This window comes from Harpegnathos saltator, unplaced genomic scaffold (assembly GCF_003227715.2).
Source record: "Harpegnathos saltator strain DR-91 unplaced genomic scaffold, Hsal_v8.6 scaffold156, whole genome shotgun sequence".
Taxonomy (NCBI): domain Eukaryota; kingdom Metazoa; phylum Arthropoda; class Insecta; order Hymenoptera; family Formicidae; genus Harpegnathos; species Harpegnathos saltator.
Window position 1 is genome coordinate 161308 of NW_020229935.1, and position 18693 is coordinate 180000.

Below are 18693 nucleotides of genomic sequence, written 5' to 3' on the forward strand. Positions count from 1 at the left end.
TTTCTTTTATGCACATAGCACATAGCACGACGAGATAGAAAGAGAGAGAGAGAGAGAGAGAGAGAGAGAGAGAGAGAGAGAGAGAGAGATAGATATATATATATGCCACAACTAGAGCGAGGAATATACTTGATCACCACGCCGCGATTTCGAGAAAATAGTTTGACGGATTCACCGACTAATCAATAGCGGAAGTGTATCCTCGACAACACGGCACAGGACACTGCGGAGCTAAACAACTAGGTTGGCAGCAACCGTCCGGACCACGCCGGTACCACTTCGACGTCTGAAAGCGGACACAACGTACAGTGGTATATTCTACACTTGAGCATGTATGAGACGATTGGCGCGTATTCGGCAAGAACGTGTACGTACGCCTTGTTGAACATAAGTGCGACCCGGTGTAACATGGTGTAACTCCGCCCCGACGCTGGTCAAATTGGCGACCTTTATAACCGTGGAAGTGGAGGAATAAATAATTAGAGGTCTCTTTATAGGAAACGTCCACGCCGGCTTGCACTCCTCGGGACTAGGCTTGACGTGCCAAGCCTCAGGATCGTATCTGCAATCGTACTTAACGCACATTGGCTTGGCGGACGGTTTGCGTCTGAAATTCACCAACGTAACCACTTACTTTTTTTCGGTGCTGATTGGCATGACACGAGAATATCTCGACGACACAGAAATGTGAAATGTTGACTTGACTTTATTTCAAGTATGTCACAGAGAACAATATGCTGTGCGGTTTAGAGATCTTGAGAGAAAAACTTTGGAGATTAAAGCTCGTTTCTCACAAAGAGTCCATTTTTGCGAAGAGACATTTTATGCGTTCCAGTTCATGGCCGGCGTTGCACGTCCTGTTGGAGAAGCCCCAATTTCCGATCGCTTCCGCCACGCCGGTGCCATTGCCTCTGGAAAACTCGAACGTACACGGCATCTGCAACGCTGCTGCCATTTTTAGATAGAGATACTTGTCAATTTTACAAAAATATTTCACCCGTACAAATATGCCGCTTTACATGGAAGAAAATTCATGGATGAATATTTCTTTCGTTTTCATTTCACGTTTTTCTTTGTTTAACATTTGAGCAATGAAGTTTGCTAATATGAAATCTGAAGTCCTTCCTGGTTACATCACAATGCTTCTTATTACTACCGATTTTGACTAAATTAACAATGTGTGGAAGATAACCTTCCTTGAAGTTATATTCATCACATGTATGTGTGTGTATGTGTGTAGAGTTATTACATTAAAATTAAAAATTATCATATAAAACGAGTATCGTATATTAGAGTTAAAAATTAACAACTTTTGAATCTTCCTTTCTTATATCTCTTACAAGGCCGTTTACAAAATCGGACACCTTATTATAAATCAAAAAAATTGACGTATATTTTTATTATTTAGAATTGATATCTTGCAGAAATGTTGAAAACATTTTCCTTTCGCAAGCCAGAAAGTTTAGTAACCATCGAGGATACAGTTACAATCAATACAGAATGTACCTTTATTTTAATCTAACAATAATAACATACTGCGGAAAAGTATCTGTATATATTTATATATATATATATATATATTTTATATATATAATAAATTTATATCTAAACGATCTCTAATAGTAAAATAGTCCATCTGTTTTGAGAGTGATTCAATATCTTATATCTAAAATATCGTGCGTTGACGTAGAATGTTACACCAGAAGTATATTTTTTTTTTGACCTTACATATATTTGTATTATTCACAAATCGTCATTTCCGATTTCTAACACAGATTGTTGGGTCACAATATATCGATAGTAGTTGCACTGAAATTAACATCCACTATGAGAACAATCGCGGTACACCGACGCAGCGCCACGTTCCCGTTTGGCGCGAGTCGAGAGTACTCACCATCATTTACTGAATCTTCCCATCAATATAAGCTTTTATAGCAGTCTGACACTCAGCAGAACACCATTGTTGGATCAACAAGTACGTTTCCGACTCAAGTGCGGCGTCTAGTTTCTTCCGTAGGCTGTGACGCAGCAGAGCCTTGGTCGCCTCCATAGACTGGGGAAAAGACGAGGATTTGTTTGTTTGTGCAAAACGAGAGAGCGGAATGTTGCCGCCGCATTTGGATTTGCTACGCATATTGCAACACCTCTGTACGCTCCACGAACGCGGAGCCGAAGACAACGGCATATAGTGTCATAAATATTAATAAGTTTCGTAATTACGAGTCATGTGGGAGCAAACGTGGAATCGAGAATGCATCAGCGATTCCGCTTGCGTTGAGATATATCGATACTTCTGTGCGCCTGTGACAGTCGAATTCTGACGCGTTTAGCGTAAAGCCGCATGTAAAAAGCATGTTGGTCGGGGTTTGCTTGCTCGTCACCGCAATCAGCGCGGCGGCCGGCGTGTACACGACAATCAGCAGCAAGGCTAGCAATGTTACGTTCAAGTATATGAAAGGTGTTCGTATTATTCGCGAAATTATAACGCTTAACTAATTCCCTGGCAAGTGCACGACAGCCTGACGAAGGTCCGTTGAACTCGTTGAAACAGGTTCAGGGGGAGAGCGATTTACATCTCTGTGAATCTCACGAGGTATGCAATGTGGTCCACGACCGGTTTTGGATGTCCGGTTTGACGGAAAGACTGTGCCGTTGTCCCGACGGGAGGGAGTGTCCGTGGCAGTGGACGAAAATTGTGGACGATTCGTCCGCGATACTCGACAACAAGTCGCTTCTCAAGGTAGCGAAAAGGCCAGCTCGCCCGGACGAGCGGCGGCGACTCGGAGAGCGCCCGGAGAGCGCCGCGATGACGCGCCAATTTGCCTTCTCCATGCTCTCCTTTCTAACCAGTCACGTTTCTCGGTAGTTTTGCACGCAACTAGTGGAGCTGGAGACATGCGCGCACAGGCAGGAGGCGGTGATAGTGCATGGAGAAGGCGATACGAGCAACAGCTACATTATACCATATAACGTAACGGTGAATTGCGTGTGTCCGCAGACGCATTACTGGAAGTTGCAAAAATACACGTACGAGGAGCACGGTCTCGTTCAGGTGTTCAGGTGTGTCAAGGTATGTCAGGCGTGTGCCACTATGCACAAGGAGAGGAATTGCTTCAGCACTTTGCAAGATAACGATGTATTGTATGCATACAGGGTGGCCCATTTCAAATGTCCGCCCGAAGTCAAACTCAAAAAAAGGCTTCAGACGAAAAGTCTGAGCAAGGTCAGAGAACGGTGACGTTCTCTCGGTCTTGAGACTCCTTGAGACCAGGCAACTTTTGTCTGGAACATCTTCTTTTCGAGCAACGCGTTTCTTGCGACCTTCGTTTAGGCTTCGGACATTTGAAAAAGGGGCTACTCGTATATACAACTGTGTATAATTGTAATTATGCAATATAAGTATACATATCTATTCAGGGTGTTTCAAAAGCTGACTTGTGCAGTCGTACTCTTCTCATCAAGGCAGACAGAAGAGCTAAATGCTACAAACATACAGTTGAAAGTCGAATGTCGAATCAAGATGTTAACGCAATATACATACAATATTTATTTAAATTATTAAATTCACGCTTGACTTGACTTGATCTGTGACGTCACTTGAAAACAATCTCTTTCGATTTTTGTTTTCCTGTTTCTCTTTTAATTTCTAAAGTCCCTTTAAATAAAGATTATTTGTACATATCAATGTTAACGTTAAAATTAATTTCTTTTCTCATCTTGACTCAACATGAACCTTTCAATTAAGCGTTTTAGGTGTCATGTTTGTAATAATAATCTTTCAGTTTGTCTCGATGAGAACATAACGGCTTGCGGTCAGTCTTTCCTGAAACATTCTGTATACTTAATCCCCGTACTCGATTTGGTCTCCTCGAACGAATCCACGATGGACGCCGCAGCGAGCCGAGAACCAAGTCAAGTCAGTCTCTCTCTCTCTCTCTCTCTCTCTCTCTCTCTCTCTCTCTGCGCCGCGAACACCCACACAAATTACCAGGTTTAATCTTTACGTTATATTGCCGTTTAACGCAGAAGAGAATGTGCGAGACACTGGATTTCTGCGGCTTCATACGAGCTGACCTGTATTCGACGTATTATAGATGCACATGCCCTGAGAGGCACCTGTGCATCTTCAAGGACAAGACAGAAGTAAACGTGCAAGAGCTGCTCTACTCTGGGCCCGCTTACATGGCTTACTGCTACCGCTCGTGAAGGTACAGAGGCATCACTGCGAGATTCGACATTCAACGAGTCCGAAGAGAAGTCTGCTTGGCTGCGCCACTTGTGTGTAATTATTGTGCAGATTAACGCGACGTAACGCAGAGTAACAAAGCTCGGCAACGGAATATATCCGCGATGAACAAATGAATGTATGTCCATAATGATAACAACGATAAACTACCTCGACAAACCCCAATGAAGGGAACTCGTCAATGAAGGGTACTCAATTCCCGTTAACGTTGCCACCAAGACATACGCTGTGCGTAACTCACCTGTGACGATTGCTCGCCCATGGTCCGCAGCGACGGTAACAGTTCTACTTGAAATCGGTCGGGCCACAAAACTCGAGTAACGAGGCCCGCTCTCAGCGCCTCGCTGGCCGTCAGGGTTCTACCACCCAAGAGGAGCTCACTCGTCTGCCGAAAGGGAGAGAGAACAAGCCTTAGCTCAGCTTTTCGTCGGGAAAACAAGCGTTAGTTCAGCTTCTCGTCAAATCTACCATAGTTACGCGCAATGCTTACGACTGGGCTGCCTAGTATATGCGACAGGGTGTAGACGGCGGCTCCTTCGGCGATCTGGCCCAGTTTCGCGTAAGGAGTGGAGAACGTGGCCTTGTCGCTGGCGATCACGAGGTCGAACAAGGGCAACATCGTCACACCGAGTCCAACCGCGACCCCCTGCACACCGGCTACTATGGGTTTACTGAAGGTAGCTAAACTCTTGATGAATTCCCTGAAACGACAAGCTCGATAAGCTGCGATTTATCGGCGATCACGTGGCCGCTGCGAGTGTATACATACTTGACGGCGTGCGCTAATTCTTGCGCGACTGACCGGCGTTCCTCCTTATTCGCGCGTAACAACGTCGAGAGCTCGAGGCCCTCGCAGAAACTCGTGCCTGTAGCGGTTAACAGTACTACCCTACATTTGTCGTCCCTGTTCAATATCGACAAGGCGTCTCGGAACTCCTGCATCACCTGGTGACGGCAGAAACAAAGCGTGTAAGGATTCGCAGAGACGTCGATGGTCGACGGAGCACGCATCTAGAAAAGTATCTCGGACGCAGATGTTAATATTATTCAGTTGTTTGATATTCACTCGGCGCCCCGTCTTCCCCCGCCGCGAAGCTCTTGATTAACCAGAAGCGAGAGGGTGCAGGTTGCAGACTCTCGCGAGATGCGTTGAAGTGAAAGGACACGCTCATAAGATGGCACTTGCGATCGATCGAGCATCCCGAGAACTTACTTCCGCTCGCGCAATCGATAGACATCCGTGAGAACAACGCGACATACAGGGTGCGCCAGAAAAATGAGCACCATATATTAACTCGAAAGGGTGACGTTTCTGAAAAAAATGTTGAATACAAAAGCTTTGGGGCTTGCAAGTAGACATTCAGCGACCTAACTTTTGTCAACTCGATGACACTTGGAAATTTCAAGCATCGCTTTTTCCTACCACAACAAATAGTTAGCGAGATATCGTAAGCCGAATACTGCAAAAGTTACCGAGTTTTCCTCAAGTATCTCAAGAAATGTGAGGCAAGTGAAAAAATGCTTCAGGCAAAAGTTACTCGAGTCAATTGATAGGCAAAGATGATGTAATAAAAAATGGAGATTTTCATTTTTACGATTTTAAAGTTGATCTTGATTTGACCTCCAAACTTCATCTCTAAGTCAAGTTACATGCCCATTTTCAAGCCCTAAAACTTTCATACTTAGCATTTCTCTCAAAAATCATCTCAAAAGTTATCAAGTTGATCCTGGTTTGCCCGTCTTTCTGGCACATCCTGTACACCCTTCTTCACGATTTCGTCACGTTCGTGTCGCAAGTGTCATTTTGCGCATTCTGCGAGAATCTTGAGGACACATTCTCTCGCTTCCGATTCGTCATTAGTCAAGGTGACCGCGGCGAGGGTGCTGGAGCCTTGAATGTGTTCGAACACGATCGAAACGATATAAACCCCAGAGAGATGCACATCTCTCGTTGGTTAAGAATGCACGAGGCAGACGATTTGATTAAAATGACCAAGGTATTATACTTCTTCTTGAGTACCGAAGGGTTTGACCTTACTTGCAACGTCAGAGCGTTCCTTACTCTCGTCGACGAGGATGGCGTAAGTATCAATTGCACGAGATTACCGTGCCGTCGCACATTTATCTCCTTATTGCGGAATTGGCCTGGCGCCTCGGTTTTGGTATTACCTAATTCCAACATTTTCACGATACTTGTATTTACTGGAATATTTTATGGTACTTAGTATGTGTATTGCGTGACCAACTGACTAAGAGTAATCGGTTCAACAATCATACCAAGTATACATGCATACATCGCAGCCGAAAACTAATTCGTAAATGTCTCATCGTTACCTTTACCTTTGCTCTTCCGGGTATTGGCGTTATTCCCCGAACGGCCGGCATTGACGATCGAGAGAGCGGTAGCAGCTTCAGCGAGGCAGGCCGACAGTTCGGCCTCCTCCTTGGAGGAGTCCTCAGGATTCTCGGCTTCGCTTGGCCTGACGAAGCTCACCTTGCTCTTCACGGCCCGCTTGCTCTTGGCCGTCACCTTTCCCGTCGCCGCGCCGTTCGATCTCGTAGTGACCTTACTGGAGGTGACGCTGTTCTCCAACGCTGGGATATGATGTTCCTGCTGCTTGGCGGCCTTGTCGACCTTCTTCACGTCCTTGTTTTTACTCTGACGCGCAGCGGCGGCGGCGGCGGCTTTCTCGTCAGCGCCGCTATTCGCGTTGGCGTTGATTGTGGTCGTGGTGGTCGCGGTAGTGGAAGAAGTGGTGACGTTAGTAGCGGTGGGGCTGGTGCTGGTAGCGGCAGTGGCGTCGACGGCGGCGTCGGACTTGTCCGTCTTCTTCTTGCTCTTCTTCACGTTTATCTTCTCGTCTTGCGAATGCCGCCTCTTGGCGGACCTGAGCGAGTGAGCGGCACCGTCGTCCAACTTGACCGTGGCGATCTCGGCGGCAGGCTTGTCCGGGGTGTCGACGCTGACCCTTGGGCTGCCGGACGCGCTCGAGAATGAGCTGGACGAGTGCCTCCTAACTATGATGGACGCATCGGCGGCGTTCCTGATCTTCGCCGGCAGAATAAACTCCGTGGGTGAGGTGGCGTTCGGAGTCTTCGGCGACGCGATTTGCTCCGCCAGCTTCTTGTCGGCCGCGCCGTCGCTCGGCTGAACCGCCGTCCTTTTCGACCTCGGCGACACCTTCGTCACCGTGCCGGAAGATGTGCGCAGCCGCAGCACGGCGTTGCGCACCAGCTTCTTGCGGATCTTCAGCTCGCGCTGCACCTTCTGCAGATCCATCACCTTGGCGCGCGACTTGGTGATCGGGACCAGACGCTTCTTGTCCGGCTGCTCCACATCGTACAGGAGGTTCACCACCCCCTCGTCCTGCAACAATCTGTCGATCTCGTTGTTGTTCTTCTTCTTGGGCTTCGCGTCGCTGGACGACGCGCCCTCGGCCGCCCGCTTCTGCGCCTTCGGTGGCATCACTTTCGGTGACGAGGACGCTTTCTTCGGCGACGGGGTCAGTTTGGCTTTCAGCTTGACGGGCTTCTTGTTGGGCGATATCTTCTGCCGCAGTAACTTCTTCACCACGACTTTTCTCTTGGTGATCGGCTGCGAGCCCTTCTTCGCGAGGCTCTGCTTCGGCCGCTTCAGTGGCGAGTTCTCGGGCTTGCTCAGAGCCGGCTCCGCCTTCTCGTCGAACTGCTGCTTGTCCGCCAGCTCTTTCGTCACGGTCTCCTCGTTATTTACAACGTCCATCTGCAGCTCCGAGTCGTCCGCTATAGCGGGAGCCTCCGTCGCCGGACCGTCGTCGTTGACCGCGACGTTGGCCTCCTGCTTCTTGCCGACTGGCACCTTACCTTTGTAGACCTTCTGTTGCCGTTTTATCGTGTTCTGCTGCTCGTGCTCCCTCGCCTTCTCCGTGAGCTTGCGCTTCCTGCCCGACCTCGACTCTTCGGCGCGCGTCGCTTGGCTCGGAGACTCGGCAGCATCGTCGCTTTTCAGGGCGCCCTGTTGCTCGTGAACTGGCGAGTCCAGTTCAATCTCCGTGTGTCCCACATGCGTGCGCGCGTTCTCCTTCGCCAGGTCGATGCTGATGATCTTCTTCGGGTTCTGCCCGGTAGCCGGGTTCTTCGACTCGGCGTCCTTGGCAGCAGCCCTGCTTCCGGGGGCTGGCTTGAACGTCTTCTTCTTCCGCGCGGTGCTCTTCTTCGAGGATGCGACAGGTAACTCGAGCAGCTGCTTCAGAGCCATTTCCCGCTCGACCAAGGGGTCGAGTTTCGGCGGGCCGTGGTCGGGCTGCTCCACGTTGGATGGTGCTTTACCCTCCGCGGTGAGCGTCGGTGGCTTGAGGATGGACCAATCGGGGTCGACGTCGCCCTCCAAGATGGCTAACAACTCCTTGTTGTCGGAGGTGCCGTCCTTGCTTGTGTCCGTCGTCGCGCTCTCGCTCGTTGCATTCTTATCACAGTTGTCCGTCGTTATCGGCGCGGGCGTAGAAGAAGATAGAGAGACGGCAGGTTGCTGTGGCAGTGACGGTGGCGGGTTCGCCGGAGGCGGGATCGGGCTGCCCGCTAGTTTACTGGACAATCTTTGCGTGAGCTTCTTCACGAAGAAGATGTCGGCGGTGCGCGGCGCATCCACGACGACCTTCTGCTTCTCTCGCAGACGCTCCTTCAACACTTCCGTCACCTCTGCCGGCGACGCTATCTGGCTGGTTAAGTGGCGGGAGCGGTTCTTGGAGCTAGTGGAATGCGACGTGGCATTGAACGCGCGCGACGACTTGGCGACCGGCGACGTGGCCGCTCGATCCGTCGACGGAGCGTCGCGTCCGGCACCGGCCTTGCTCTTCTTTTGATTCTCCGTCTGTCCGGCCGACTTCTTCGTCGTTGCGCTCTTCTCGGCCGTGTCCGCGGCGGCCGTGTCGCACCGCGCGTCGTCCGCGGCGCACTCCTTGTCCGCGCGAGGAACCGCCTCCTGCTGGTGAGGCTGCTTACTCGCGGCGGCTTCGTCCGACGGCTTCGTCTCGTCCAGTAAACTCTTCAGCTCGATCTCCACCGAGTCGTGCTCTCTCGAGGTCGACTGCGCGTCTTCGTCTGTGTTCTCCACGCCCCAGTCGTCGAAAATGTCCTGAATTACGCTCCTCTTCTTCGTCAAGTCGGCGGCGCCCGCCTCTTTGGCTGCGACCGCCTCCTTGTCCGAATGCTCGTGAGCGTCCTCAGTCTTCGGGCTGACGTTCTCTGTGATAACAATCTTTTCGTCTACGATGATAGCGGTACTCAGCTCTGCGTCGGTCTTCTTGCTGACCGAGTTTATCAGACCTTTGCTACTCGGCTCACTGGCTTTTGTACTTTTGTTCAGCGCCACTTCACTTCCGCCGTCGGTCGTCAGCTTCGCGGTCTCCGTGTCGCACTTTCTGCGGTCCGCGCAGTCCTCGCTGTTCCGCCGTTGCTCCACGACCTCCGTCGCGATCACCTCTATTATAGTGCCGTCGCTCTCCTCGCTGTATTCGATCAGGTTGGCGAACTCGTGGTCAGGCTTATTCTTCTGCAGAGCGAGCGCAGCCTCCTGCTTGTATTCCTTGACAGCGTCCTTGTCACCTACACTGATAACAACATTGTTCGCAGGCGCGTCCGGCACGTCCGGTATGGTCTCTTCTAACACTACCACCACTTCTGTCTCTTCGTTTACTAATTTGGTTAGTTCAGCATTCGTTACTATTGAGCTATTCTGGTTACCGTCGTTACTGTGAATCTCCTCAATCGCCTCCTCCACTGATTCACGAACTTGAACCTCAAAATGTTCACTGGCAGGCTGCTCTAACGCAGGACACTGCTCATCCACAACATCAGATTCTTTTACTACGTTAGCGTCATTGTTCGCAGTCGCGTGTGTCGTCTCCTTTTCTTCTTTTACTACGTTAGATTCAGTTATCACATTTAGGCTTTGGTCTTCCTTGGCGAACAAGGATTCGTAAGTCGAGTCGATCATTTCATCCTTTATATGCTCATAGATCTCAATAGTCTCGTCCTTTAACGTGCTCGTCTCCGCATCCAGTTTAACCGAATCAGACTTTGTGTGATCAGTCGCATCGCTGCAGACCTTGTCAACAAGTACATTACTGTTGCCGGCGTCTACACAATCATCTGACTTACATTCTACATTGCTATCGGTATTATCCACTGGTGAACTGCATTCTGGCTGCTGCTTGCACACACTCGGCGAATCCTGGCCACCACCTTCAGCGACGGCCTCCTCACCCTGATCGATGACAATCTCCGCGTCATGGATTGCCTGCGCGTCAATATTCGTGGCTGACCCATCAGACTGGAGAACCTGTACCTGTAGTGTGTCTGACTGTTCCATGGTAAGGTACCGGGGGTTGTCCCAAGTCTATCGCTAAATCATACAGTTTCCTGTTTCGCAGAAAGAGAAAACAACTTCACCATGAATTCGTCTCGACCGCACGCAGTGCGTCGGGCGGTGTGCGTGTGTGTATTTATAAAAACTACCATAACCTAGTAAACGGTGCGCGTCGCACGGATATGCCCGCGCAAACATCCGACAGGGTAATCTCACGAGCGCCTATCTCGCCCGATGATCTTCGTCGTGTCGTTTTCCAAATAACGGCGCAACTTCCACGAGGATGCGGGAACGTCGGGCGGGGGGGCGGGGCGGGGGGCAGAGGGGAAAAACACTTACGACTGCGGGTAGTCTCGACACAAGCTCACGCTGACAAACGGCGGCTAACGCCGAATAGAGCAGCGCAAAGCTATCCAATTTCACGCTGCCGCGAGGCGGACGAGCGGGGCGCAGCGGTGCCGTTGATGAGGCGCGATCTAATCCCGCTCATTGCTGAGCGAATATCCTCGGTAACGTCAATTTACAAACGCTTAATGGCAGATCGCCGAGCCTTACCGTGCAGCAAATATGCATCCATATCTTTTCTGTCTGTTCAGCCGAGTATCACATAGTACTCCGGTTTCGTGCGGTATAACGCGCGCGTGTTGTCGTGCCCGCCGTGTCGCTCGGAAAATCGGCTCTCGTCTAATCGATCTCGTGGAAAAAAACAATTATTTCGACGAGCCCAAACACCATGTTTACAGGGGCGAGACGTGAGCCACGCACGAGGAAGCCACGCCGATTCAAACGACGAGGTCGCCGTAGACGCGCGACTCGCTCGTCTACGCTCGTATCCTTATCACCGAGTGCTCTCAAGGCCCTGCGCTATCACGTGCGGAAGAGGACACACGACATTTTCCGCGGCTTCCCACCGTAAAACAAGCGTACTTTCATCATTAATTAACGAACGTGAGCTAGATACTTAAGCATAGTTACGCTCGCTCGTAAAGGCCGCTCACAACGGAGCGGTTACGCGCCTCTCATTCGGGCTGCTCCGCATGATGGGCGAAAGGGACGTTTGGAACTTGAAAACAGAAGAGCCTTTAATCAGTCGTCAAGTCGTATGGTTTGGAAATGAAGGGATATTCCAATTTGTTCGTTGAATTGTCAAGGTACGCTCTCTTATCGCGATAAAAAAATGTCGAAGAAGATATTTATGACACGTCGTTGAGTTGTACGGTCGCGGACACAAAGGTTGTCACTTTGTTTTTAATGACTTTCGGGACGCATCCCCACTCGAGAAAGTGAAGCTGCTGCTCCGCCTGCGGAGCACGCCTGCGCAGTAACTCGCAACGAAAGACGAGAAATGAAATATATGTGGTATGACATAAATATGTCAACAATCATTGGCTGCGTTCAGAAAACACAACAGTTACACAACGGTTGAATAATTCGTCAACGTTATTGGTCTGAATGTAAGGATCTAACAGTAAGGACCAATAGTTATTAAACGCTCAGTGAGCGCTTAGTAGAAAGTGAACACAATCATTGCGTTCAGCGGAGAAAACCGCTCAGTGAGGGATTAGGACTATTGGTCCTTACTGTTAGATCCTTACATTCAGACCAATAACTTTGACGAATTATTCAACAGTTGCTCAACTGTTGAGTGGTCGTGAACGCACCAAATTCTTACATTTTGAAAAATCAGTAGCGGAGGAATAGATATATAGCGCAAGTCCCTCAAATGGGAATGCGTCTTTTGCAAGGTATTAAACAGGTATGTATATTAAATTTTAAGTGAAATCGTATTTTTTTAGTCACTAATCGCTCACTGAGCGGTTTTCTCCACTGAACGCAACGATTGTTGACATACTTATGTCACACCACGTATATTTTATTTCTCGTCTTTCGTTGTAAGTTACTGCGCAGGCGTGCTCCGCAGGCGAAGCGCAGCAGCTCTCAGCTTTCTAAAGGGATGCGTTCAGAAAGTCATTAAAAAAAAGTCTGCGACCGTACCGCGACTGCAGCGTCTCAGCAAGTGGCGCCTTGTAGCGGAGACTTTGCAACACCAATGAAAATAACGGAACTAAAAGTTGTCTTTTAGCAAAAATGATAAGTAACTTAAATAATAATATGTAACTGATAAAATAGTTTTGCGTAAAACTAATATTACATATGTTGTACGACAAGCTTGTCAGACGTTCCAATTGACTGTCGGATAGGAAATTTCTGAATGCCTAATTTTTTCTCTAAGCACCCTAGAAATTCATTATCTGACAGCCAATCGGAACGTCCGACAAGCCTGTCGTACGACGCATGTAGAATTAGCCTTAAACAGGAACCTTTTGGCTTTTTATTCATTTGTTAAAAAATATAATATACAGATTCATTTATTCCCTGTAAGTAATCAAAGATGAAAAAATGATTTTTGTTTTAATTGTAAATAAGTCAATGAAAAAGAAAGCGAACCACAGTGTGCGAGGACGCAAATGAAAGGCACAAATCTGCATTTTACACAGAATGATTGTGATTACTTGTTTGCATAGTGCAATTTGAAAAATTTTGTATAAATTTTAATCATTTAATGCTCGCGTTGTCTCCGTTTATTAATTTGTCTATCAATACAAATTCAACACATCAATGTACGAAGAATGGCCTATTTATCTGTCAGTTACATTGGAGATTCGCTTTAACAGAGACCTGCAGCACCGACGAGGTAATATAAAGACTATCAGTCAGCCCTGGGTAAATTTTCGTATCAGCCAAGGGGGCCCTAAAGGGCCCGGAGGTAATTAAAAAGCAGAGAGGAACCTGAGAGCGGTTAACACAGCGTTTTCGGCGACACCGACTTTTCGCACTGGAAAAGGGCGCCGATAATTATTGCGAATCTCGCAAAACGATATGGAACTTTTATATTTGTCTCAACCCAATTTACCTTTATACTTCGGGTTAGCAGCTAATTACCAGACACTTTGTATGATCTTCATGATATTAATCATACACAATGTCAATTCTTTTTTTTTTGCTCATGTTAACATGTTAATTCATGTTACAAAACGCGTAACAATGTGCGAGAGACCGGCTTGTCAAGTATACTATTAGGGTTGTAGCACGGACATAAACCTCCTGAAAGTGGATGTAGCACGGACTTCCACCACATGCAGATTTTACCACCAAGACCTAAAAGTGGATGTAGCATCGTAGTTCTCCTCTCAAAATGGATGCAGATGGCGCCCATTTCCAGTGCGAAAAATCGGTGTCGCCGAAAACGCCGTATTGGCCGCTCTCAGCTTCCTCTCTGCTAAATCCAGCGGCACACGGTGCTTGTTTTCGTGCTGGATTGCTTGCTGGATGAAAATACTGCGTTCTGATTGGTGCATTTCCATCCATCCTCGGAAATGCACCAATCAGAACGCAGTATTTTCATTTAGCAAGCAATCCAGCACGAAAACAAGCACCGTGTGCCGCTGGCTTTAGTTGGAAAACATCCACTATCTCGTCTTGTGCCTGCAGTATTGAGAGAGAGAGAAAGAGAGAGAGAGAGAGAGAGACAGAGAGAGAGAGAGAGAGAGAGATAGAGGGAGGGACTGAGAGTGAGTAAGTGAGTGAGAAAGAAAGAGAGAGGGTGATAGATTTGTTGTCGTTGGATTTTAAAGTGACATCGATTTGTTTATGCTTTTATAGAAGACAGCAGTTCCTTTTTTTAATTTATCATCAAACGGGTCATTTATAAAAATATGTGCGCAACATGCATTTATTAATCGATATGACATCATGAGTACAAAGGTGAAAACAATAACATATCGAACAATTGCAAACATTGTCATGTATGTTTGTAATAATGTTAACCTGTTTAGGATGTTGCCATTTTTTCTTTGAAATGTTAAAAATATTACGTTCATGACAATTAAATTGTAGCGCTTTTAGGATGTAAAATAAAAGGTTATATTCGCTCAATGTACACACTGTTATTTTATACTTATATATTTTCAATTCATTTACTTTATTAATCTTAGCTCTTTAATTACATAAGATATTTTTCTTTTTTACTTGGTCCTGCATAGTATGTAACAAGGACTTCACCTTCCAAGGAAATGGTGTTAGTAGGTGAGATGGTGGAAGTTATCGTAAAAAAACAAGATAAGACAAAAAGATCAGAAAATACACCAATTAAATCAACTTCCAACATCACTGGACAAAAGGGATCAGTTGAAAAGAAAAAGTCTACTCCAGTCAGTTCTAGAAGACCTCAGAACTGGGGTCAGATTTTTGGAAATCAGAATCTGTTATACATGAAACAAGTGCAGTCTTCCAAGTCTACCAAACATACAGAAAATAAAGAAGTAAAAAAAAGTTCAAATGGTCAGGAATTGCAGAAAAATAGATGTAATGTGAGTATTATATATTGTGCTTATATATATATATATATGTATACATAAACAGGTTTCAATTTGATATGTATACATATTAGTATTCATTCAGAAGGTTTAGCTGAATTTTTGAATCATTTGACTTTATCACATATTTAATAAAAGCCAATTATTTATCAGCTAAATTAATGCCATTGCTCTCTATGTTTGTAATTCAAATGTCTCATGTTCTTCTATTTAGCATAACAGTAAAAACTCGGATGCAGCTTCATCGAAAAGGACATCTTCTCAAAAGAAGGTGGAGGAACTCAAAACTTGCATTAGTGGAAAATCATCCTCATCTTCCACGAATAACATCCAGTCTGTACTTGTCCAGGATCGAGCTGTACAAATTCCTGAACTGAATAATGGTTTTTACAGATTTGATGATTTTAATCCGGTGCGTGCATTATGTTTCTTAATGAAAGAATTGGAAGATTCAGTTGCAAAAGATAAGAGGACCATTGAAATCTTTAACGAGATGGAGCAGATACTATGCAGAATACCTATAAGCTTCTCTCCGCGAATATCGGCACTGGAAGTATGCTACTGTTTATCACTGTACCTTTTTTGTTTATCTTGGAGTAAATTATACGCCATTATTGATACTCGCAGGAATTGGACATTATGTCTATACAATCTAAACTGGAAAAGGATAAAATCAAATTGCAGGAATACAGCGAACAGATGAAGGCAAAATGTGAATTATGGATGTCAGAACGAGAAAAGTTTCGTAGGTTTGTACATGATGTATCAACAACATAAGAAATTATGGAATTCATTTCATAAACATTCCAAAATTCCAATCTTCAAAATTCTTTAGCACTTTCTCGCGTCTCATTGATGCAGATATCATTTATTTAAGCAGCCAAATACAAAAGCAAGATGCGCGCTTAAAGGAAGCTGATCAGCAGCAGACGCTTTTAGAGAACCACATAAAAGCGCTTACGCATCAACTGGAAGAGGCAGCAGAGAGTAAAGATAAGACGGTGTCGACGCTGAAGCAGCAAATCAAGGACGACGAGAAAGTGATCTCAGAATTGAGAACAGAACTCACTAAGCAAACGAAACTTGCGCGCGAGCGGTACATTAAAAATCAGTGCATGATAATAGAAAAGGAAAAGCTCTCGGTATTGTCTTCCTACAAGGATACGCTTAACGTCGAGCTTCGAAATACGATAAAGTTGGTTCATGTACCCTTCGTTGATACAGTAGAAACTACCTCTTCGTCTTATTACCGTGTTGCCTATCTTTTAACACGTTACAGGGAGTTTCAGAATCTCATCGCGGAACAGTCGACCGCCTTGAAGGAGGAATATATCAACGGTGGTGGCGGCGGCGGCGGCGGCGGCGTGAGTTCTCCACCTCCTCTCTCGCCTGTCAACACGGGACCCGCGTGCTCCTCACCCAATTTGAGCTTCACCGAGGACGGCCATGGTTTGTCGGACATCTCCCTGTCGGTGGTGGAGCGCATGCCTCAGGAACGCGTCCTAAAGGGAAACGCGGCTAGTAAAGACTCCGCCGCGCATTTCGTCAGTCTAGCTATCGGAGAATCGTCGCACACTCTCATACCCAAATCTTTCCAAAAGCAAGGCAAGTTTGCTCGAGTGTTTCGTGCGAGCGCTTTGATAATGATAATTAACACGGGACTGACGCGATTTTCAAGAACGTTGCGTTTCGTTGCGTTAACAGGTGCGAACGATGAAGAGATGCTGGCACACCACTGCGACAAAAGCGACGTCGTCCTTCACCGCAACGCGAACATGAACCACGGCAGGAAATCGTCGCACCAGTCCTCGCGAAGAGACCACAACAGCGACAACGTGTCCAGTAAACCGATAACTTGCGACATGGAGAAGCAAATCCAAAGTAAACTAGACGACACGCAACACAGGATGTCCGTGGACGTGCCGAGTCCGCTGAGAGACTGCCCGCCACCCGATTGGAGCGACAGTTTGTCCAGTGTGAATACGACTTCCGATTTAGACATTGTGCCGTCAACCGATATTTAGATCGCGCGTTACGTTACTCCAAGTTACCGATCCCGCCCATTGCCGTGTATAGGATTTGTAAGTGCCCGGCAGAGTGCTGTGATAAGCTATCGCGCGAAGTGAACGTTCCGCTGAAGGCGCTGAAGCTCGTGCTCGAAGATAAGCGTTATTTAAATCGAAATTGTCGATGCTGATTCACACCTCAGGGACGCGCAATCGACGCGCAGTTTTGCAAATGAAGATTGTTACGCGTGTCGAGTCGCGACAGTCTTTTCTTTCTCTTTCTCTCTTTCTTTTTCATCGACAGGTATCCTTACGTCAGAGCACAATAATTCTATATTTCTCGCGGGAAGCAAGTCCCTGTCGGAGTGACGAGACGCTGCAGCGCACTCGTCTCTTCTTGCGTCAACGAAAACCGAAAGAGCTCTTTCTTCACGTTCGTCCGTCGTTATTTAAGCGATTAAGCGTGTAAATTTTTGTAACGAAATCGTAAAAATAGGTCAGAAATATATTTTTTTTCTTTCTGTAAATATATAAAATTTTTATTTATAAATTCGATCGTGTGGTAAGTCCTTACGGTATCGATCCCCGTCGTCGTGTTTGCTTGACATATACCTGTATCATTACGAGTTAACTAGGCAATATAATACGTCTCAACATACACTTGCTTTTCACGGAGAACCGGAGGTGTCACGAATATAAATTTTACGTACAAGAACAAGATGTATATATAGATATATATATTTTTTTTTATCACATATGTATATATACAAGTAAAGTATAATACTTATAATATTTTGTAAGTCTTAATAGGATTAAAAGGGAACATTTTAATACACGTAAAACATTCATCAGCTTTGCATGAAGACGTCTCGAGAAATACATATTTTGTGTGTGTGTTTCTTTTTTTTTTCCTTTTTCCAGTAAGCGTGTACACGGTAATGTACCTTTTCTCCTGTGTGAACGGTCGATCTCCTCCTCTCTTCCTCTGTCTCTGTTTTCTCTCTCTCTCTCTCTCTCTCTCTCTCTCTCTCTCTCTCTCTCTCTCTCTCTCTCTCTCTCTCTAACTCTCCCCTTCTTACTTTTTTGGTTCGGACTCCTAATCGAGATCGAGAAACGTTTATCTGCTCTAAACGGCTAATAACATTACGAACACAGTCCCAACGATTCGATGCGCGCGAAATGAGTGAACGATTGAACCCTCGAAACGGAAAAGACTGTCTTCGCGTCACCCTCCTCGGTTCGTCTGGATGAAGATGCGAGAAAACGGACGATAATGCTTAAAAATCTCTTTATTTATACTCACGTGCGTGTCTCACAAGGGAATTTTCCTCGATTTCGTTTTTTTTCTTCTTTTTACTCCTTTCTCCCTTTCCTCCTTCACCCCGCCTTTACATTTAATCGTAATATACCTAAGGACGTACCGCGTATCGGTCTTCTAAAGTAGTAAATCACAAGTTTCGCCAGTCGTTTAATTTTGATTATTAATTTCAGGCTCGATTTAACACGATTCACCCCCCGCCCCCCTCCCCCCGCCCCTCGCCCGCGCCTTTGCCTCGGTCTCGGCAACATTCGTAGATATTTGATCGCCACTCGTTTCCACCCGGAAAGCAATGTCCAATTGGTAGCGCGACGCGCGACGCTCCGTTTCTCGCGTTCGAAGAAAATTCCGTCGCGATTTGGCGAATTGAAGATATATTAAAGTTCCCTTCTCTCTCTCTC

At 46.6% G+C, this 18693-nt stretch overlaps 4 protein-coding genes across 15 annotated transcripts; 2 read left to right on the forward strand and 2 right to left on the reverse strand.

Annotated features, from left to right (window-relative positions):
* Nucleotides 1-56: 56 nt before the first annotated feature.
* Nucleotides 57-1439, reverse strand: LOC105187004 (uncharacterized). Its single transcript, XM_011147563.3, has 3 exons — nt 795-1439; nt 376-607; nt 57-286 (listed from the first exon to the last, which is right to left on the reverse strand). Exons 1-3 carry the CDS (start codon nt 953-955, stop codon nt 179-181), a joined length of 501 nt encoding a protein of 166 aa, XP_011145865.1. The 5' UTR covers nt 956-1439; the 3' UTR covers nt 57-178.
* A 45-nt stretch (nt 1440-1484) lies between these two features.
* LOC105187006 (HP1 and insulator partner protein 1) lies at nt 1485-11542 on the reverse strand. 7 transcript variants are annotated; one of them, XM_025296731.1, is made up of 8 exons: nt 11148-11542; nt 6581-10645; nt 6285-6448; nt 5016-5191; nt 4737-4947; nt 4488-4631; nt 1895-2053; nt 1485-1809 (listed from the first exon to the last, which is right to left on the reverse strand). In XM_025296731.1, the coding sequence occupies exons 2-7, from the start codon at nt 10593-10595 to the stop codon at nt 1901-1903; spliced, it is 4863 nt and encodes a 1620-aa protein (XP_025152516.1). In that variant the 5' UTR covers nt 10596-10645; nt 11148-11542; the 3' UTR covers nt 1485-1809; nt 1895-1900. The 7 variants fall into 7 exon arrangements, with proteins under 7 accessions (XP_025152516.1, XP_025152517.1, XP_025152515.1 ...); XM_025296732.1 differs by having other exon boundaries at nt 10932-11542; XM_025296730.1 differs by having other exon boundaries at nt 10748-11542.
* On the forward strand, nt 2060-4415 carry LOC105187005 (uncharacterized). Its single transcript, XM_011147564.2, has 4 exons — nt 2060-2460; nt 2552-2740; nt 2867-3070; nt 4027-4415. The coding sequence occupies exons 1-4, from the start codon at nt 2353-2355 to the stop codon at nt 4204-4206; spliced, it is 681 nt and encodes a 226-aa protein (XP_011145866.1). The 5' UTR covers nt 2060-2352; the 3' UTR covers nt 4207-4415.
* Nucleotides 11543-14160: 2618 nt separating the features above from the next.
* Nucleotides 14161-17377, forward strand: LOC105187007 (uncharacterized). Of its 6 annotated transcripts, none has more exons than XM_025296702.1 (7): nt 14162-14357; nt 14636-14962; nt 15183-15301; nt 15362-15521; nt 15596-15717; nt 15846-16573; nt 16673-17377. In XM_025296702.1, exons 1-7 carry the CDS (start codon nt 14346-14348, stop codon nt 16990-16992), a joined length of 1788 nt encoding a protein of 595 aa, XP_025152487.1. In that variant the 5' UTR covers nt 14162-14345; the 3' UTR covers nt 16993-17377. The 6 variants fall into 6 exon arrangements, with proteins under 6 accessions (XP_025152486.1, XP_025152487.1, XP_025152484.1 ...); XM_011147568.2 differs by having other exon boundaries at nt 14163-14357; nt 15183-15521; nt 15846-16163; nt 16248-16573; XM_019843138.2 differs by having other exon boundaries at nt 14164-14357; nt 15183-15521; nt 15849-16163; nt 16248-16573.
* Nucleotides 17378-18693: the final 1316 nt, after the last annotated feature.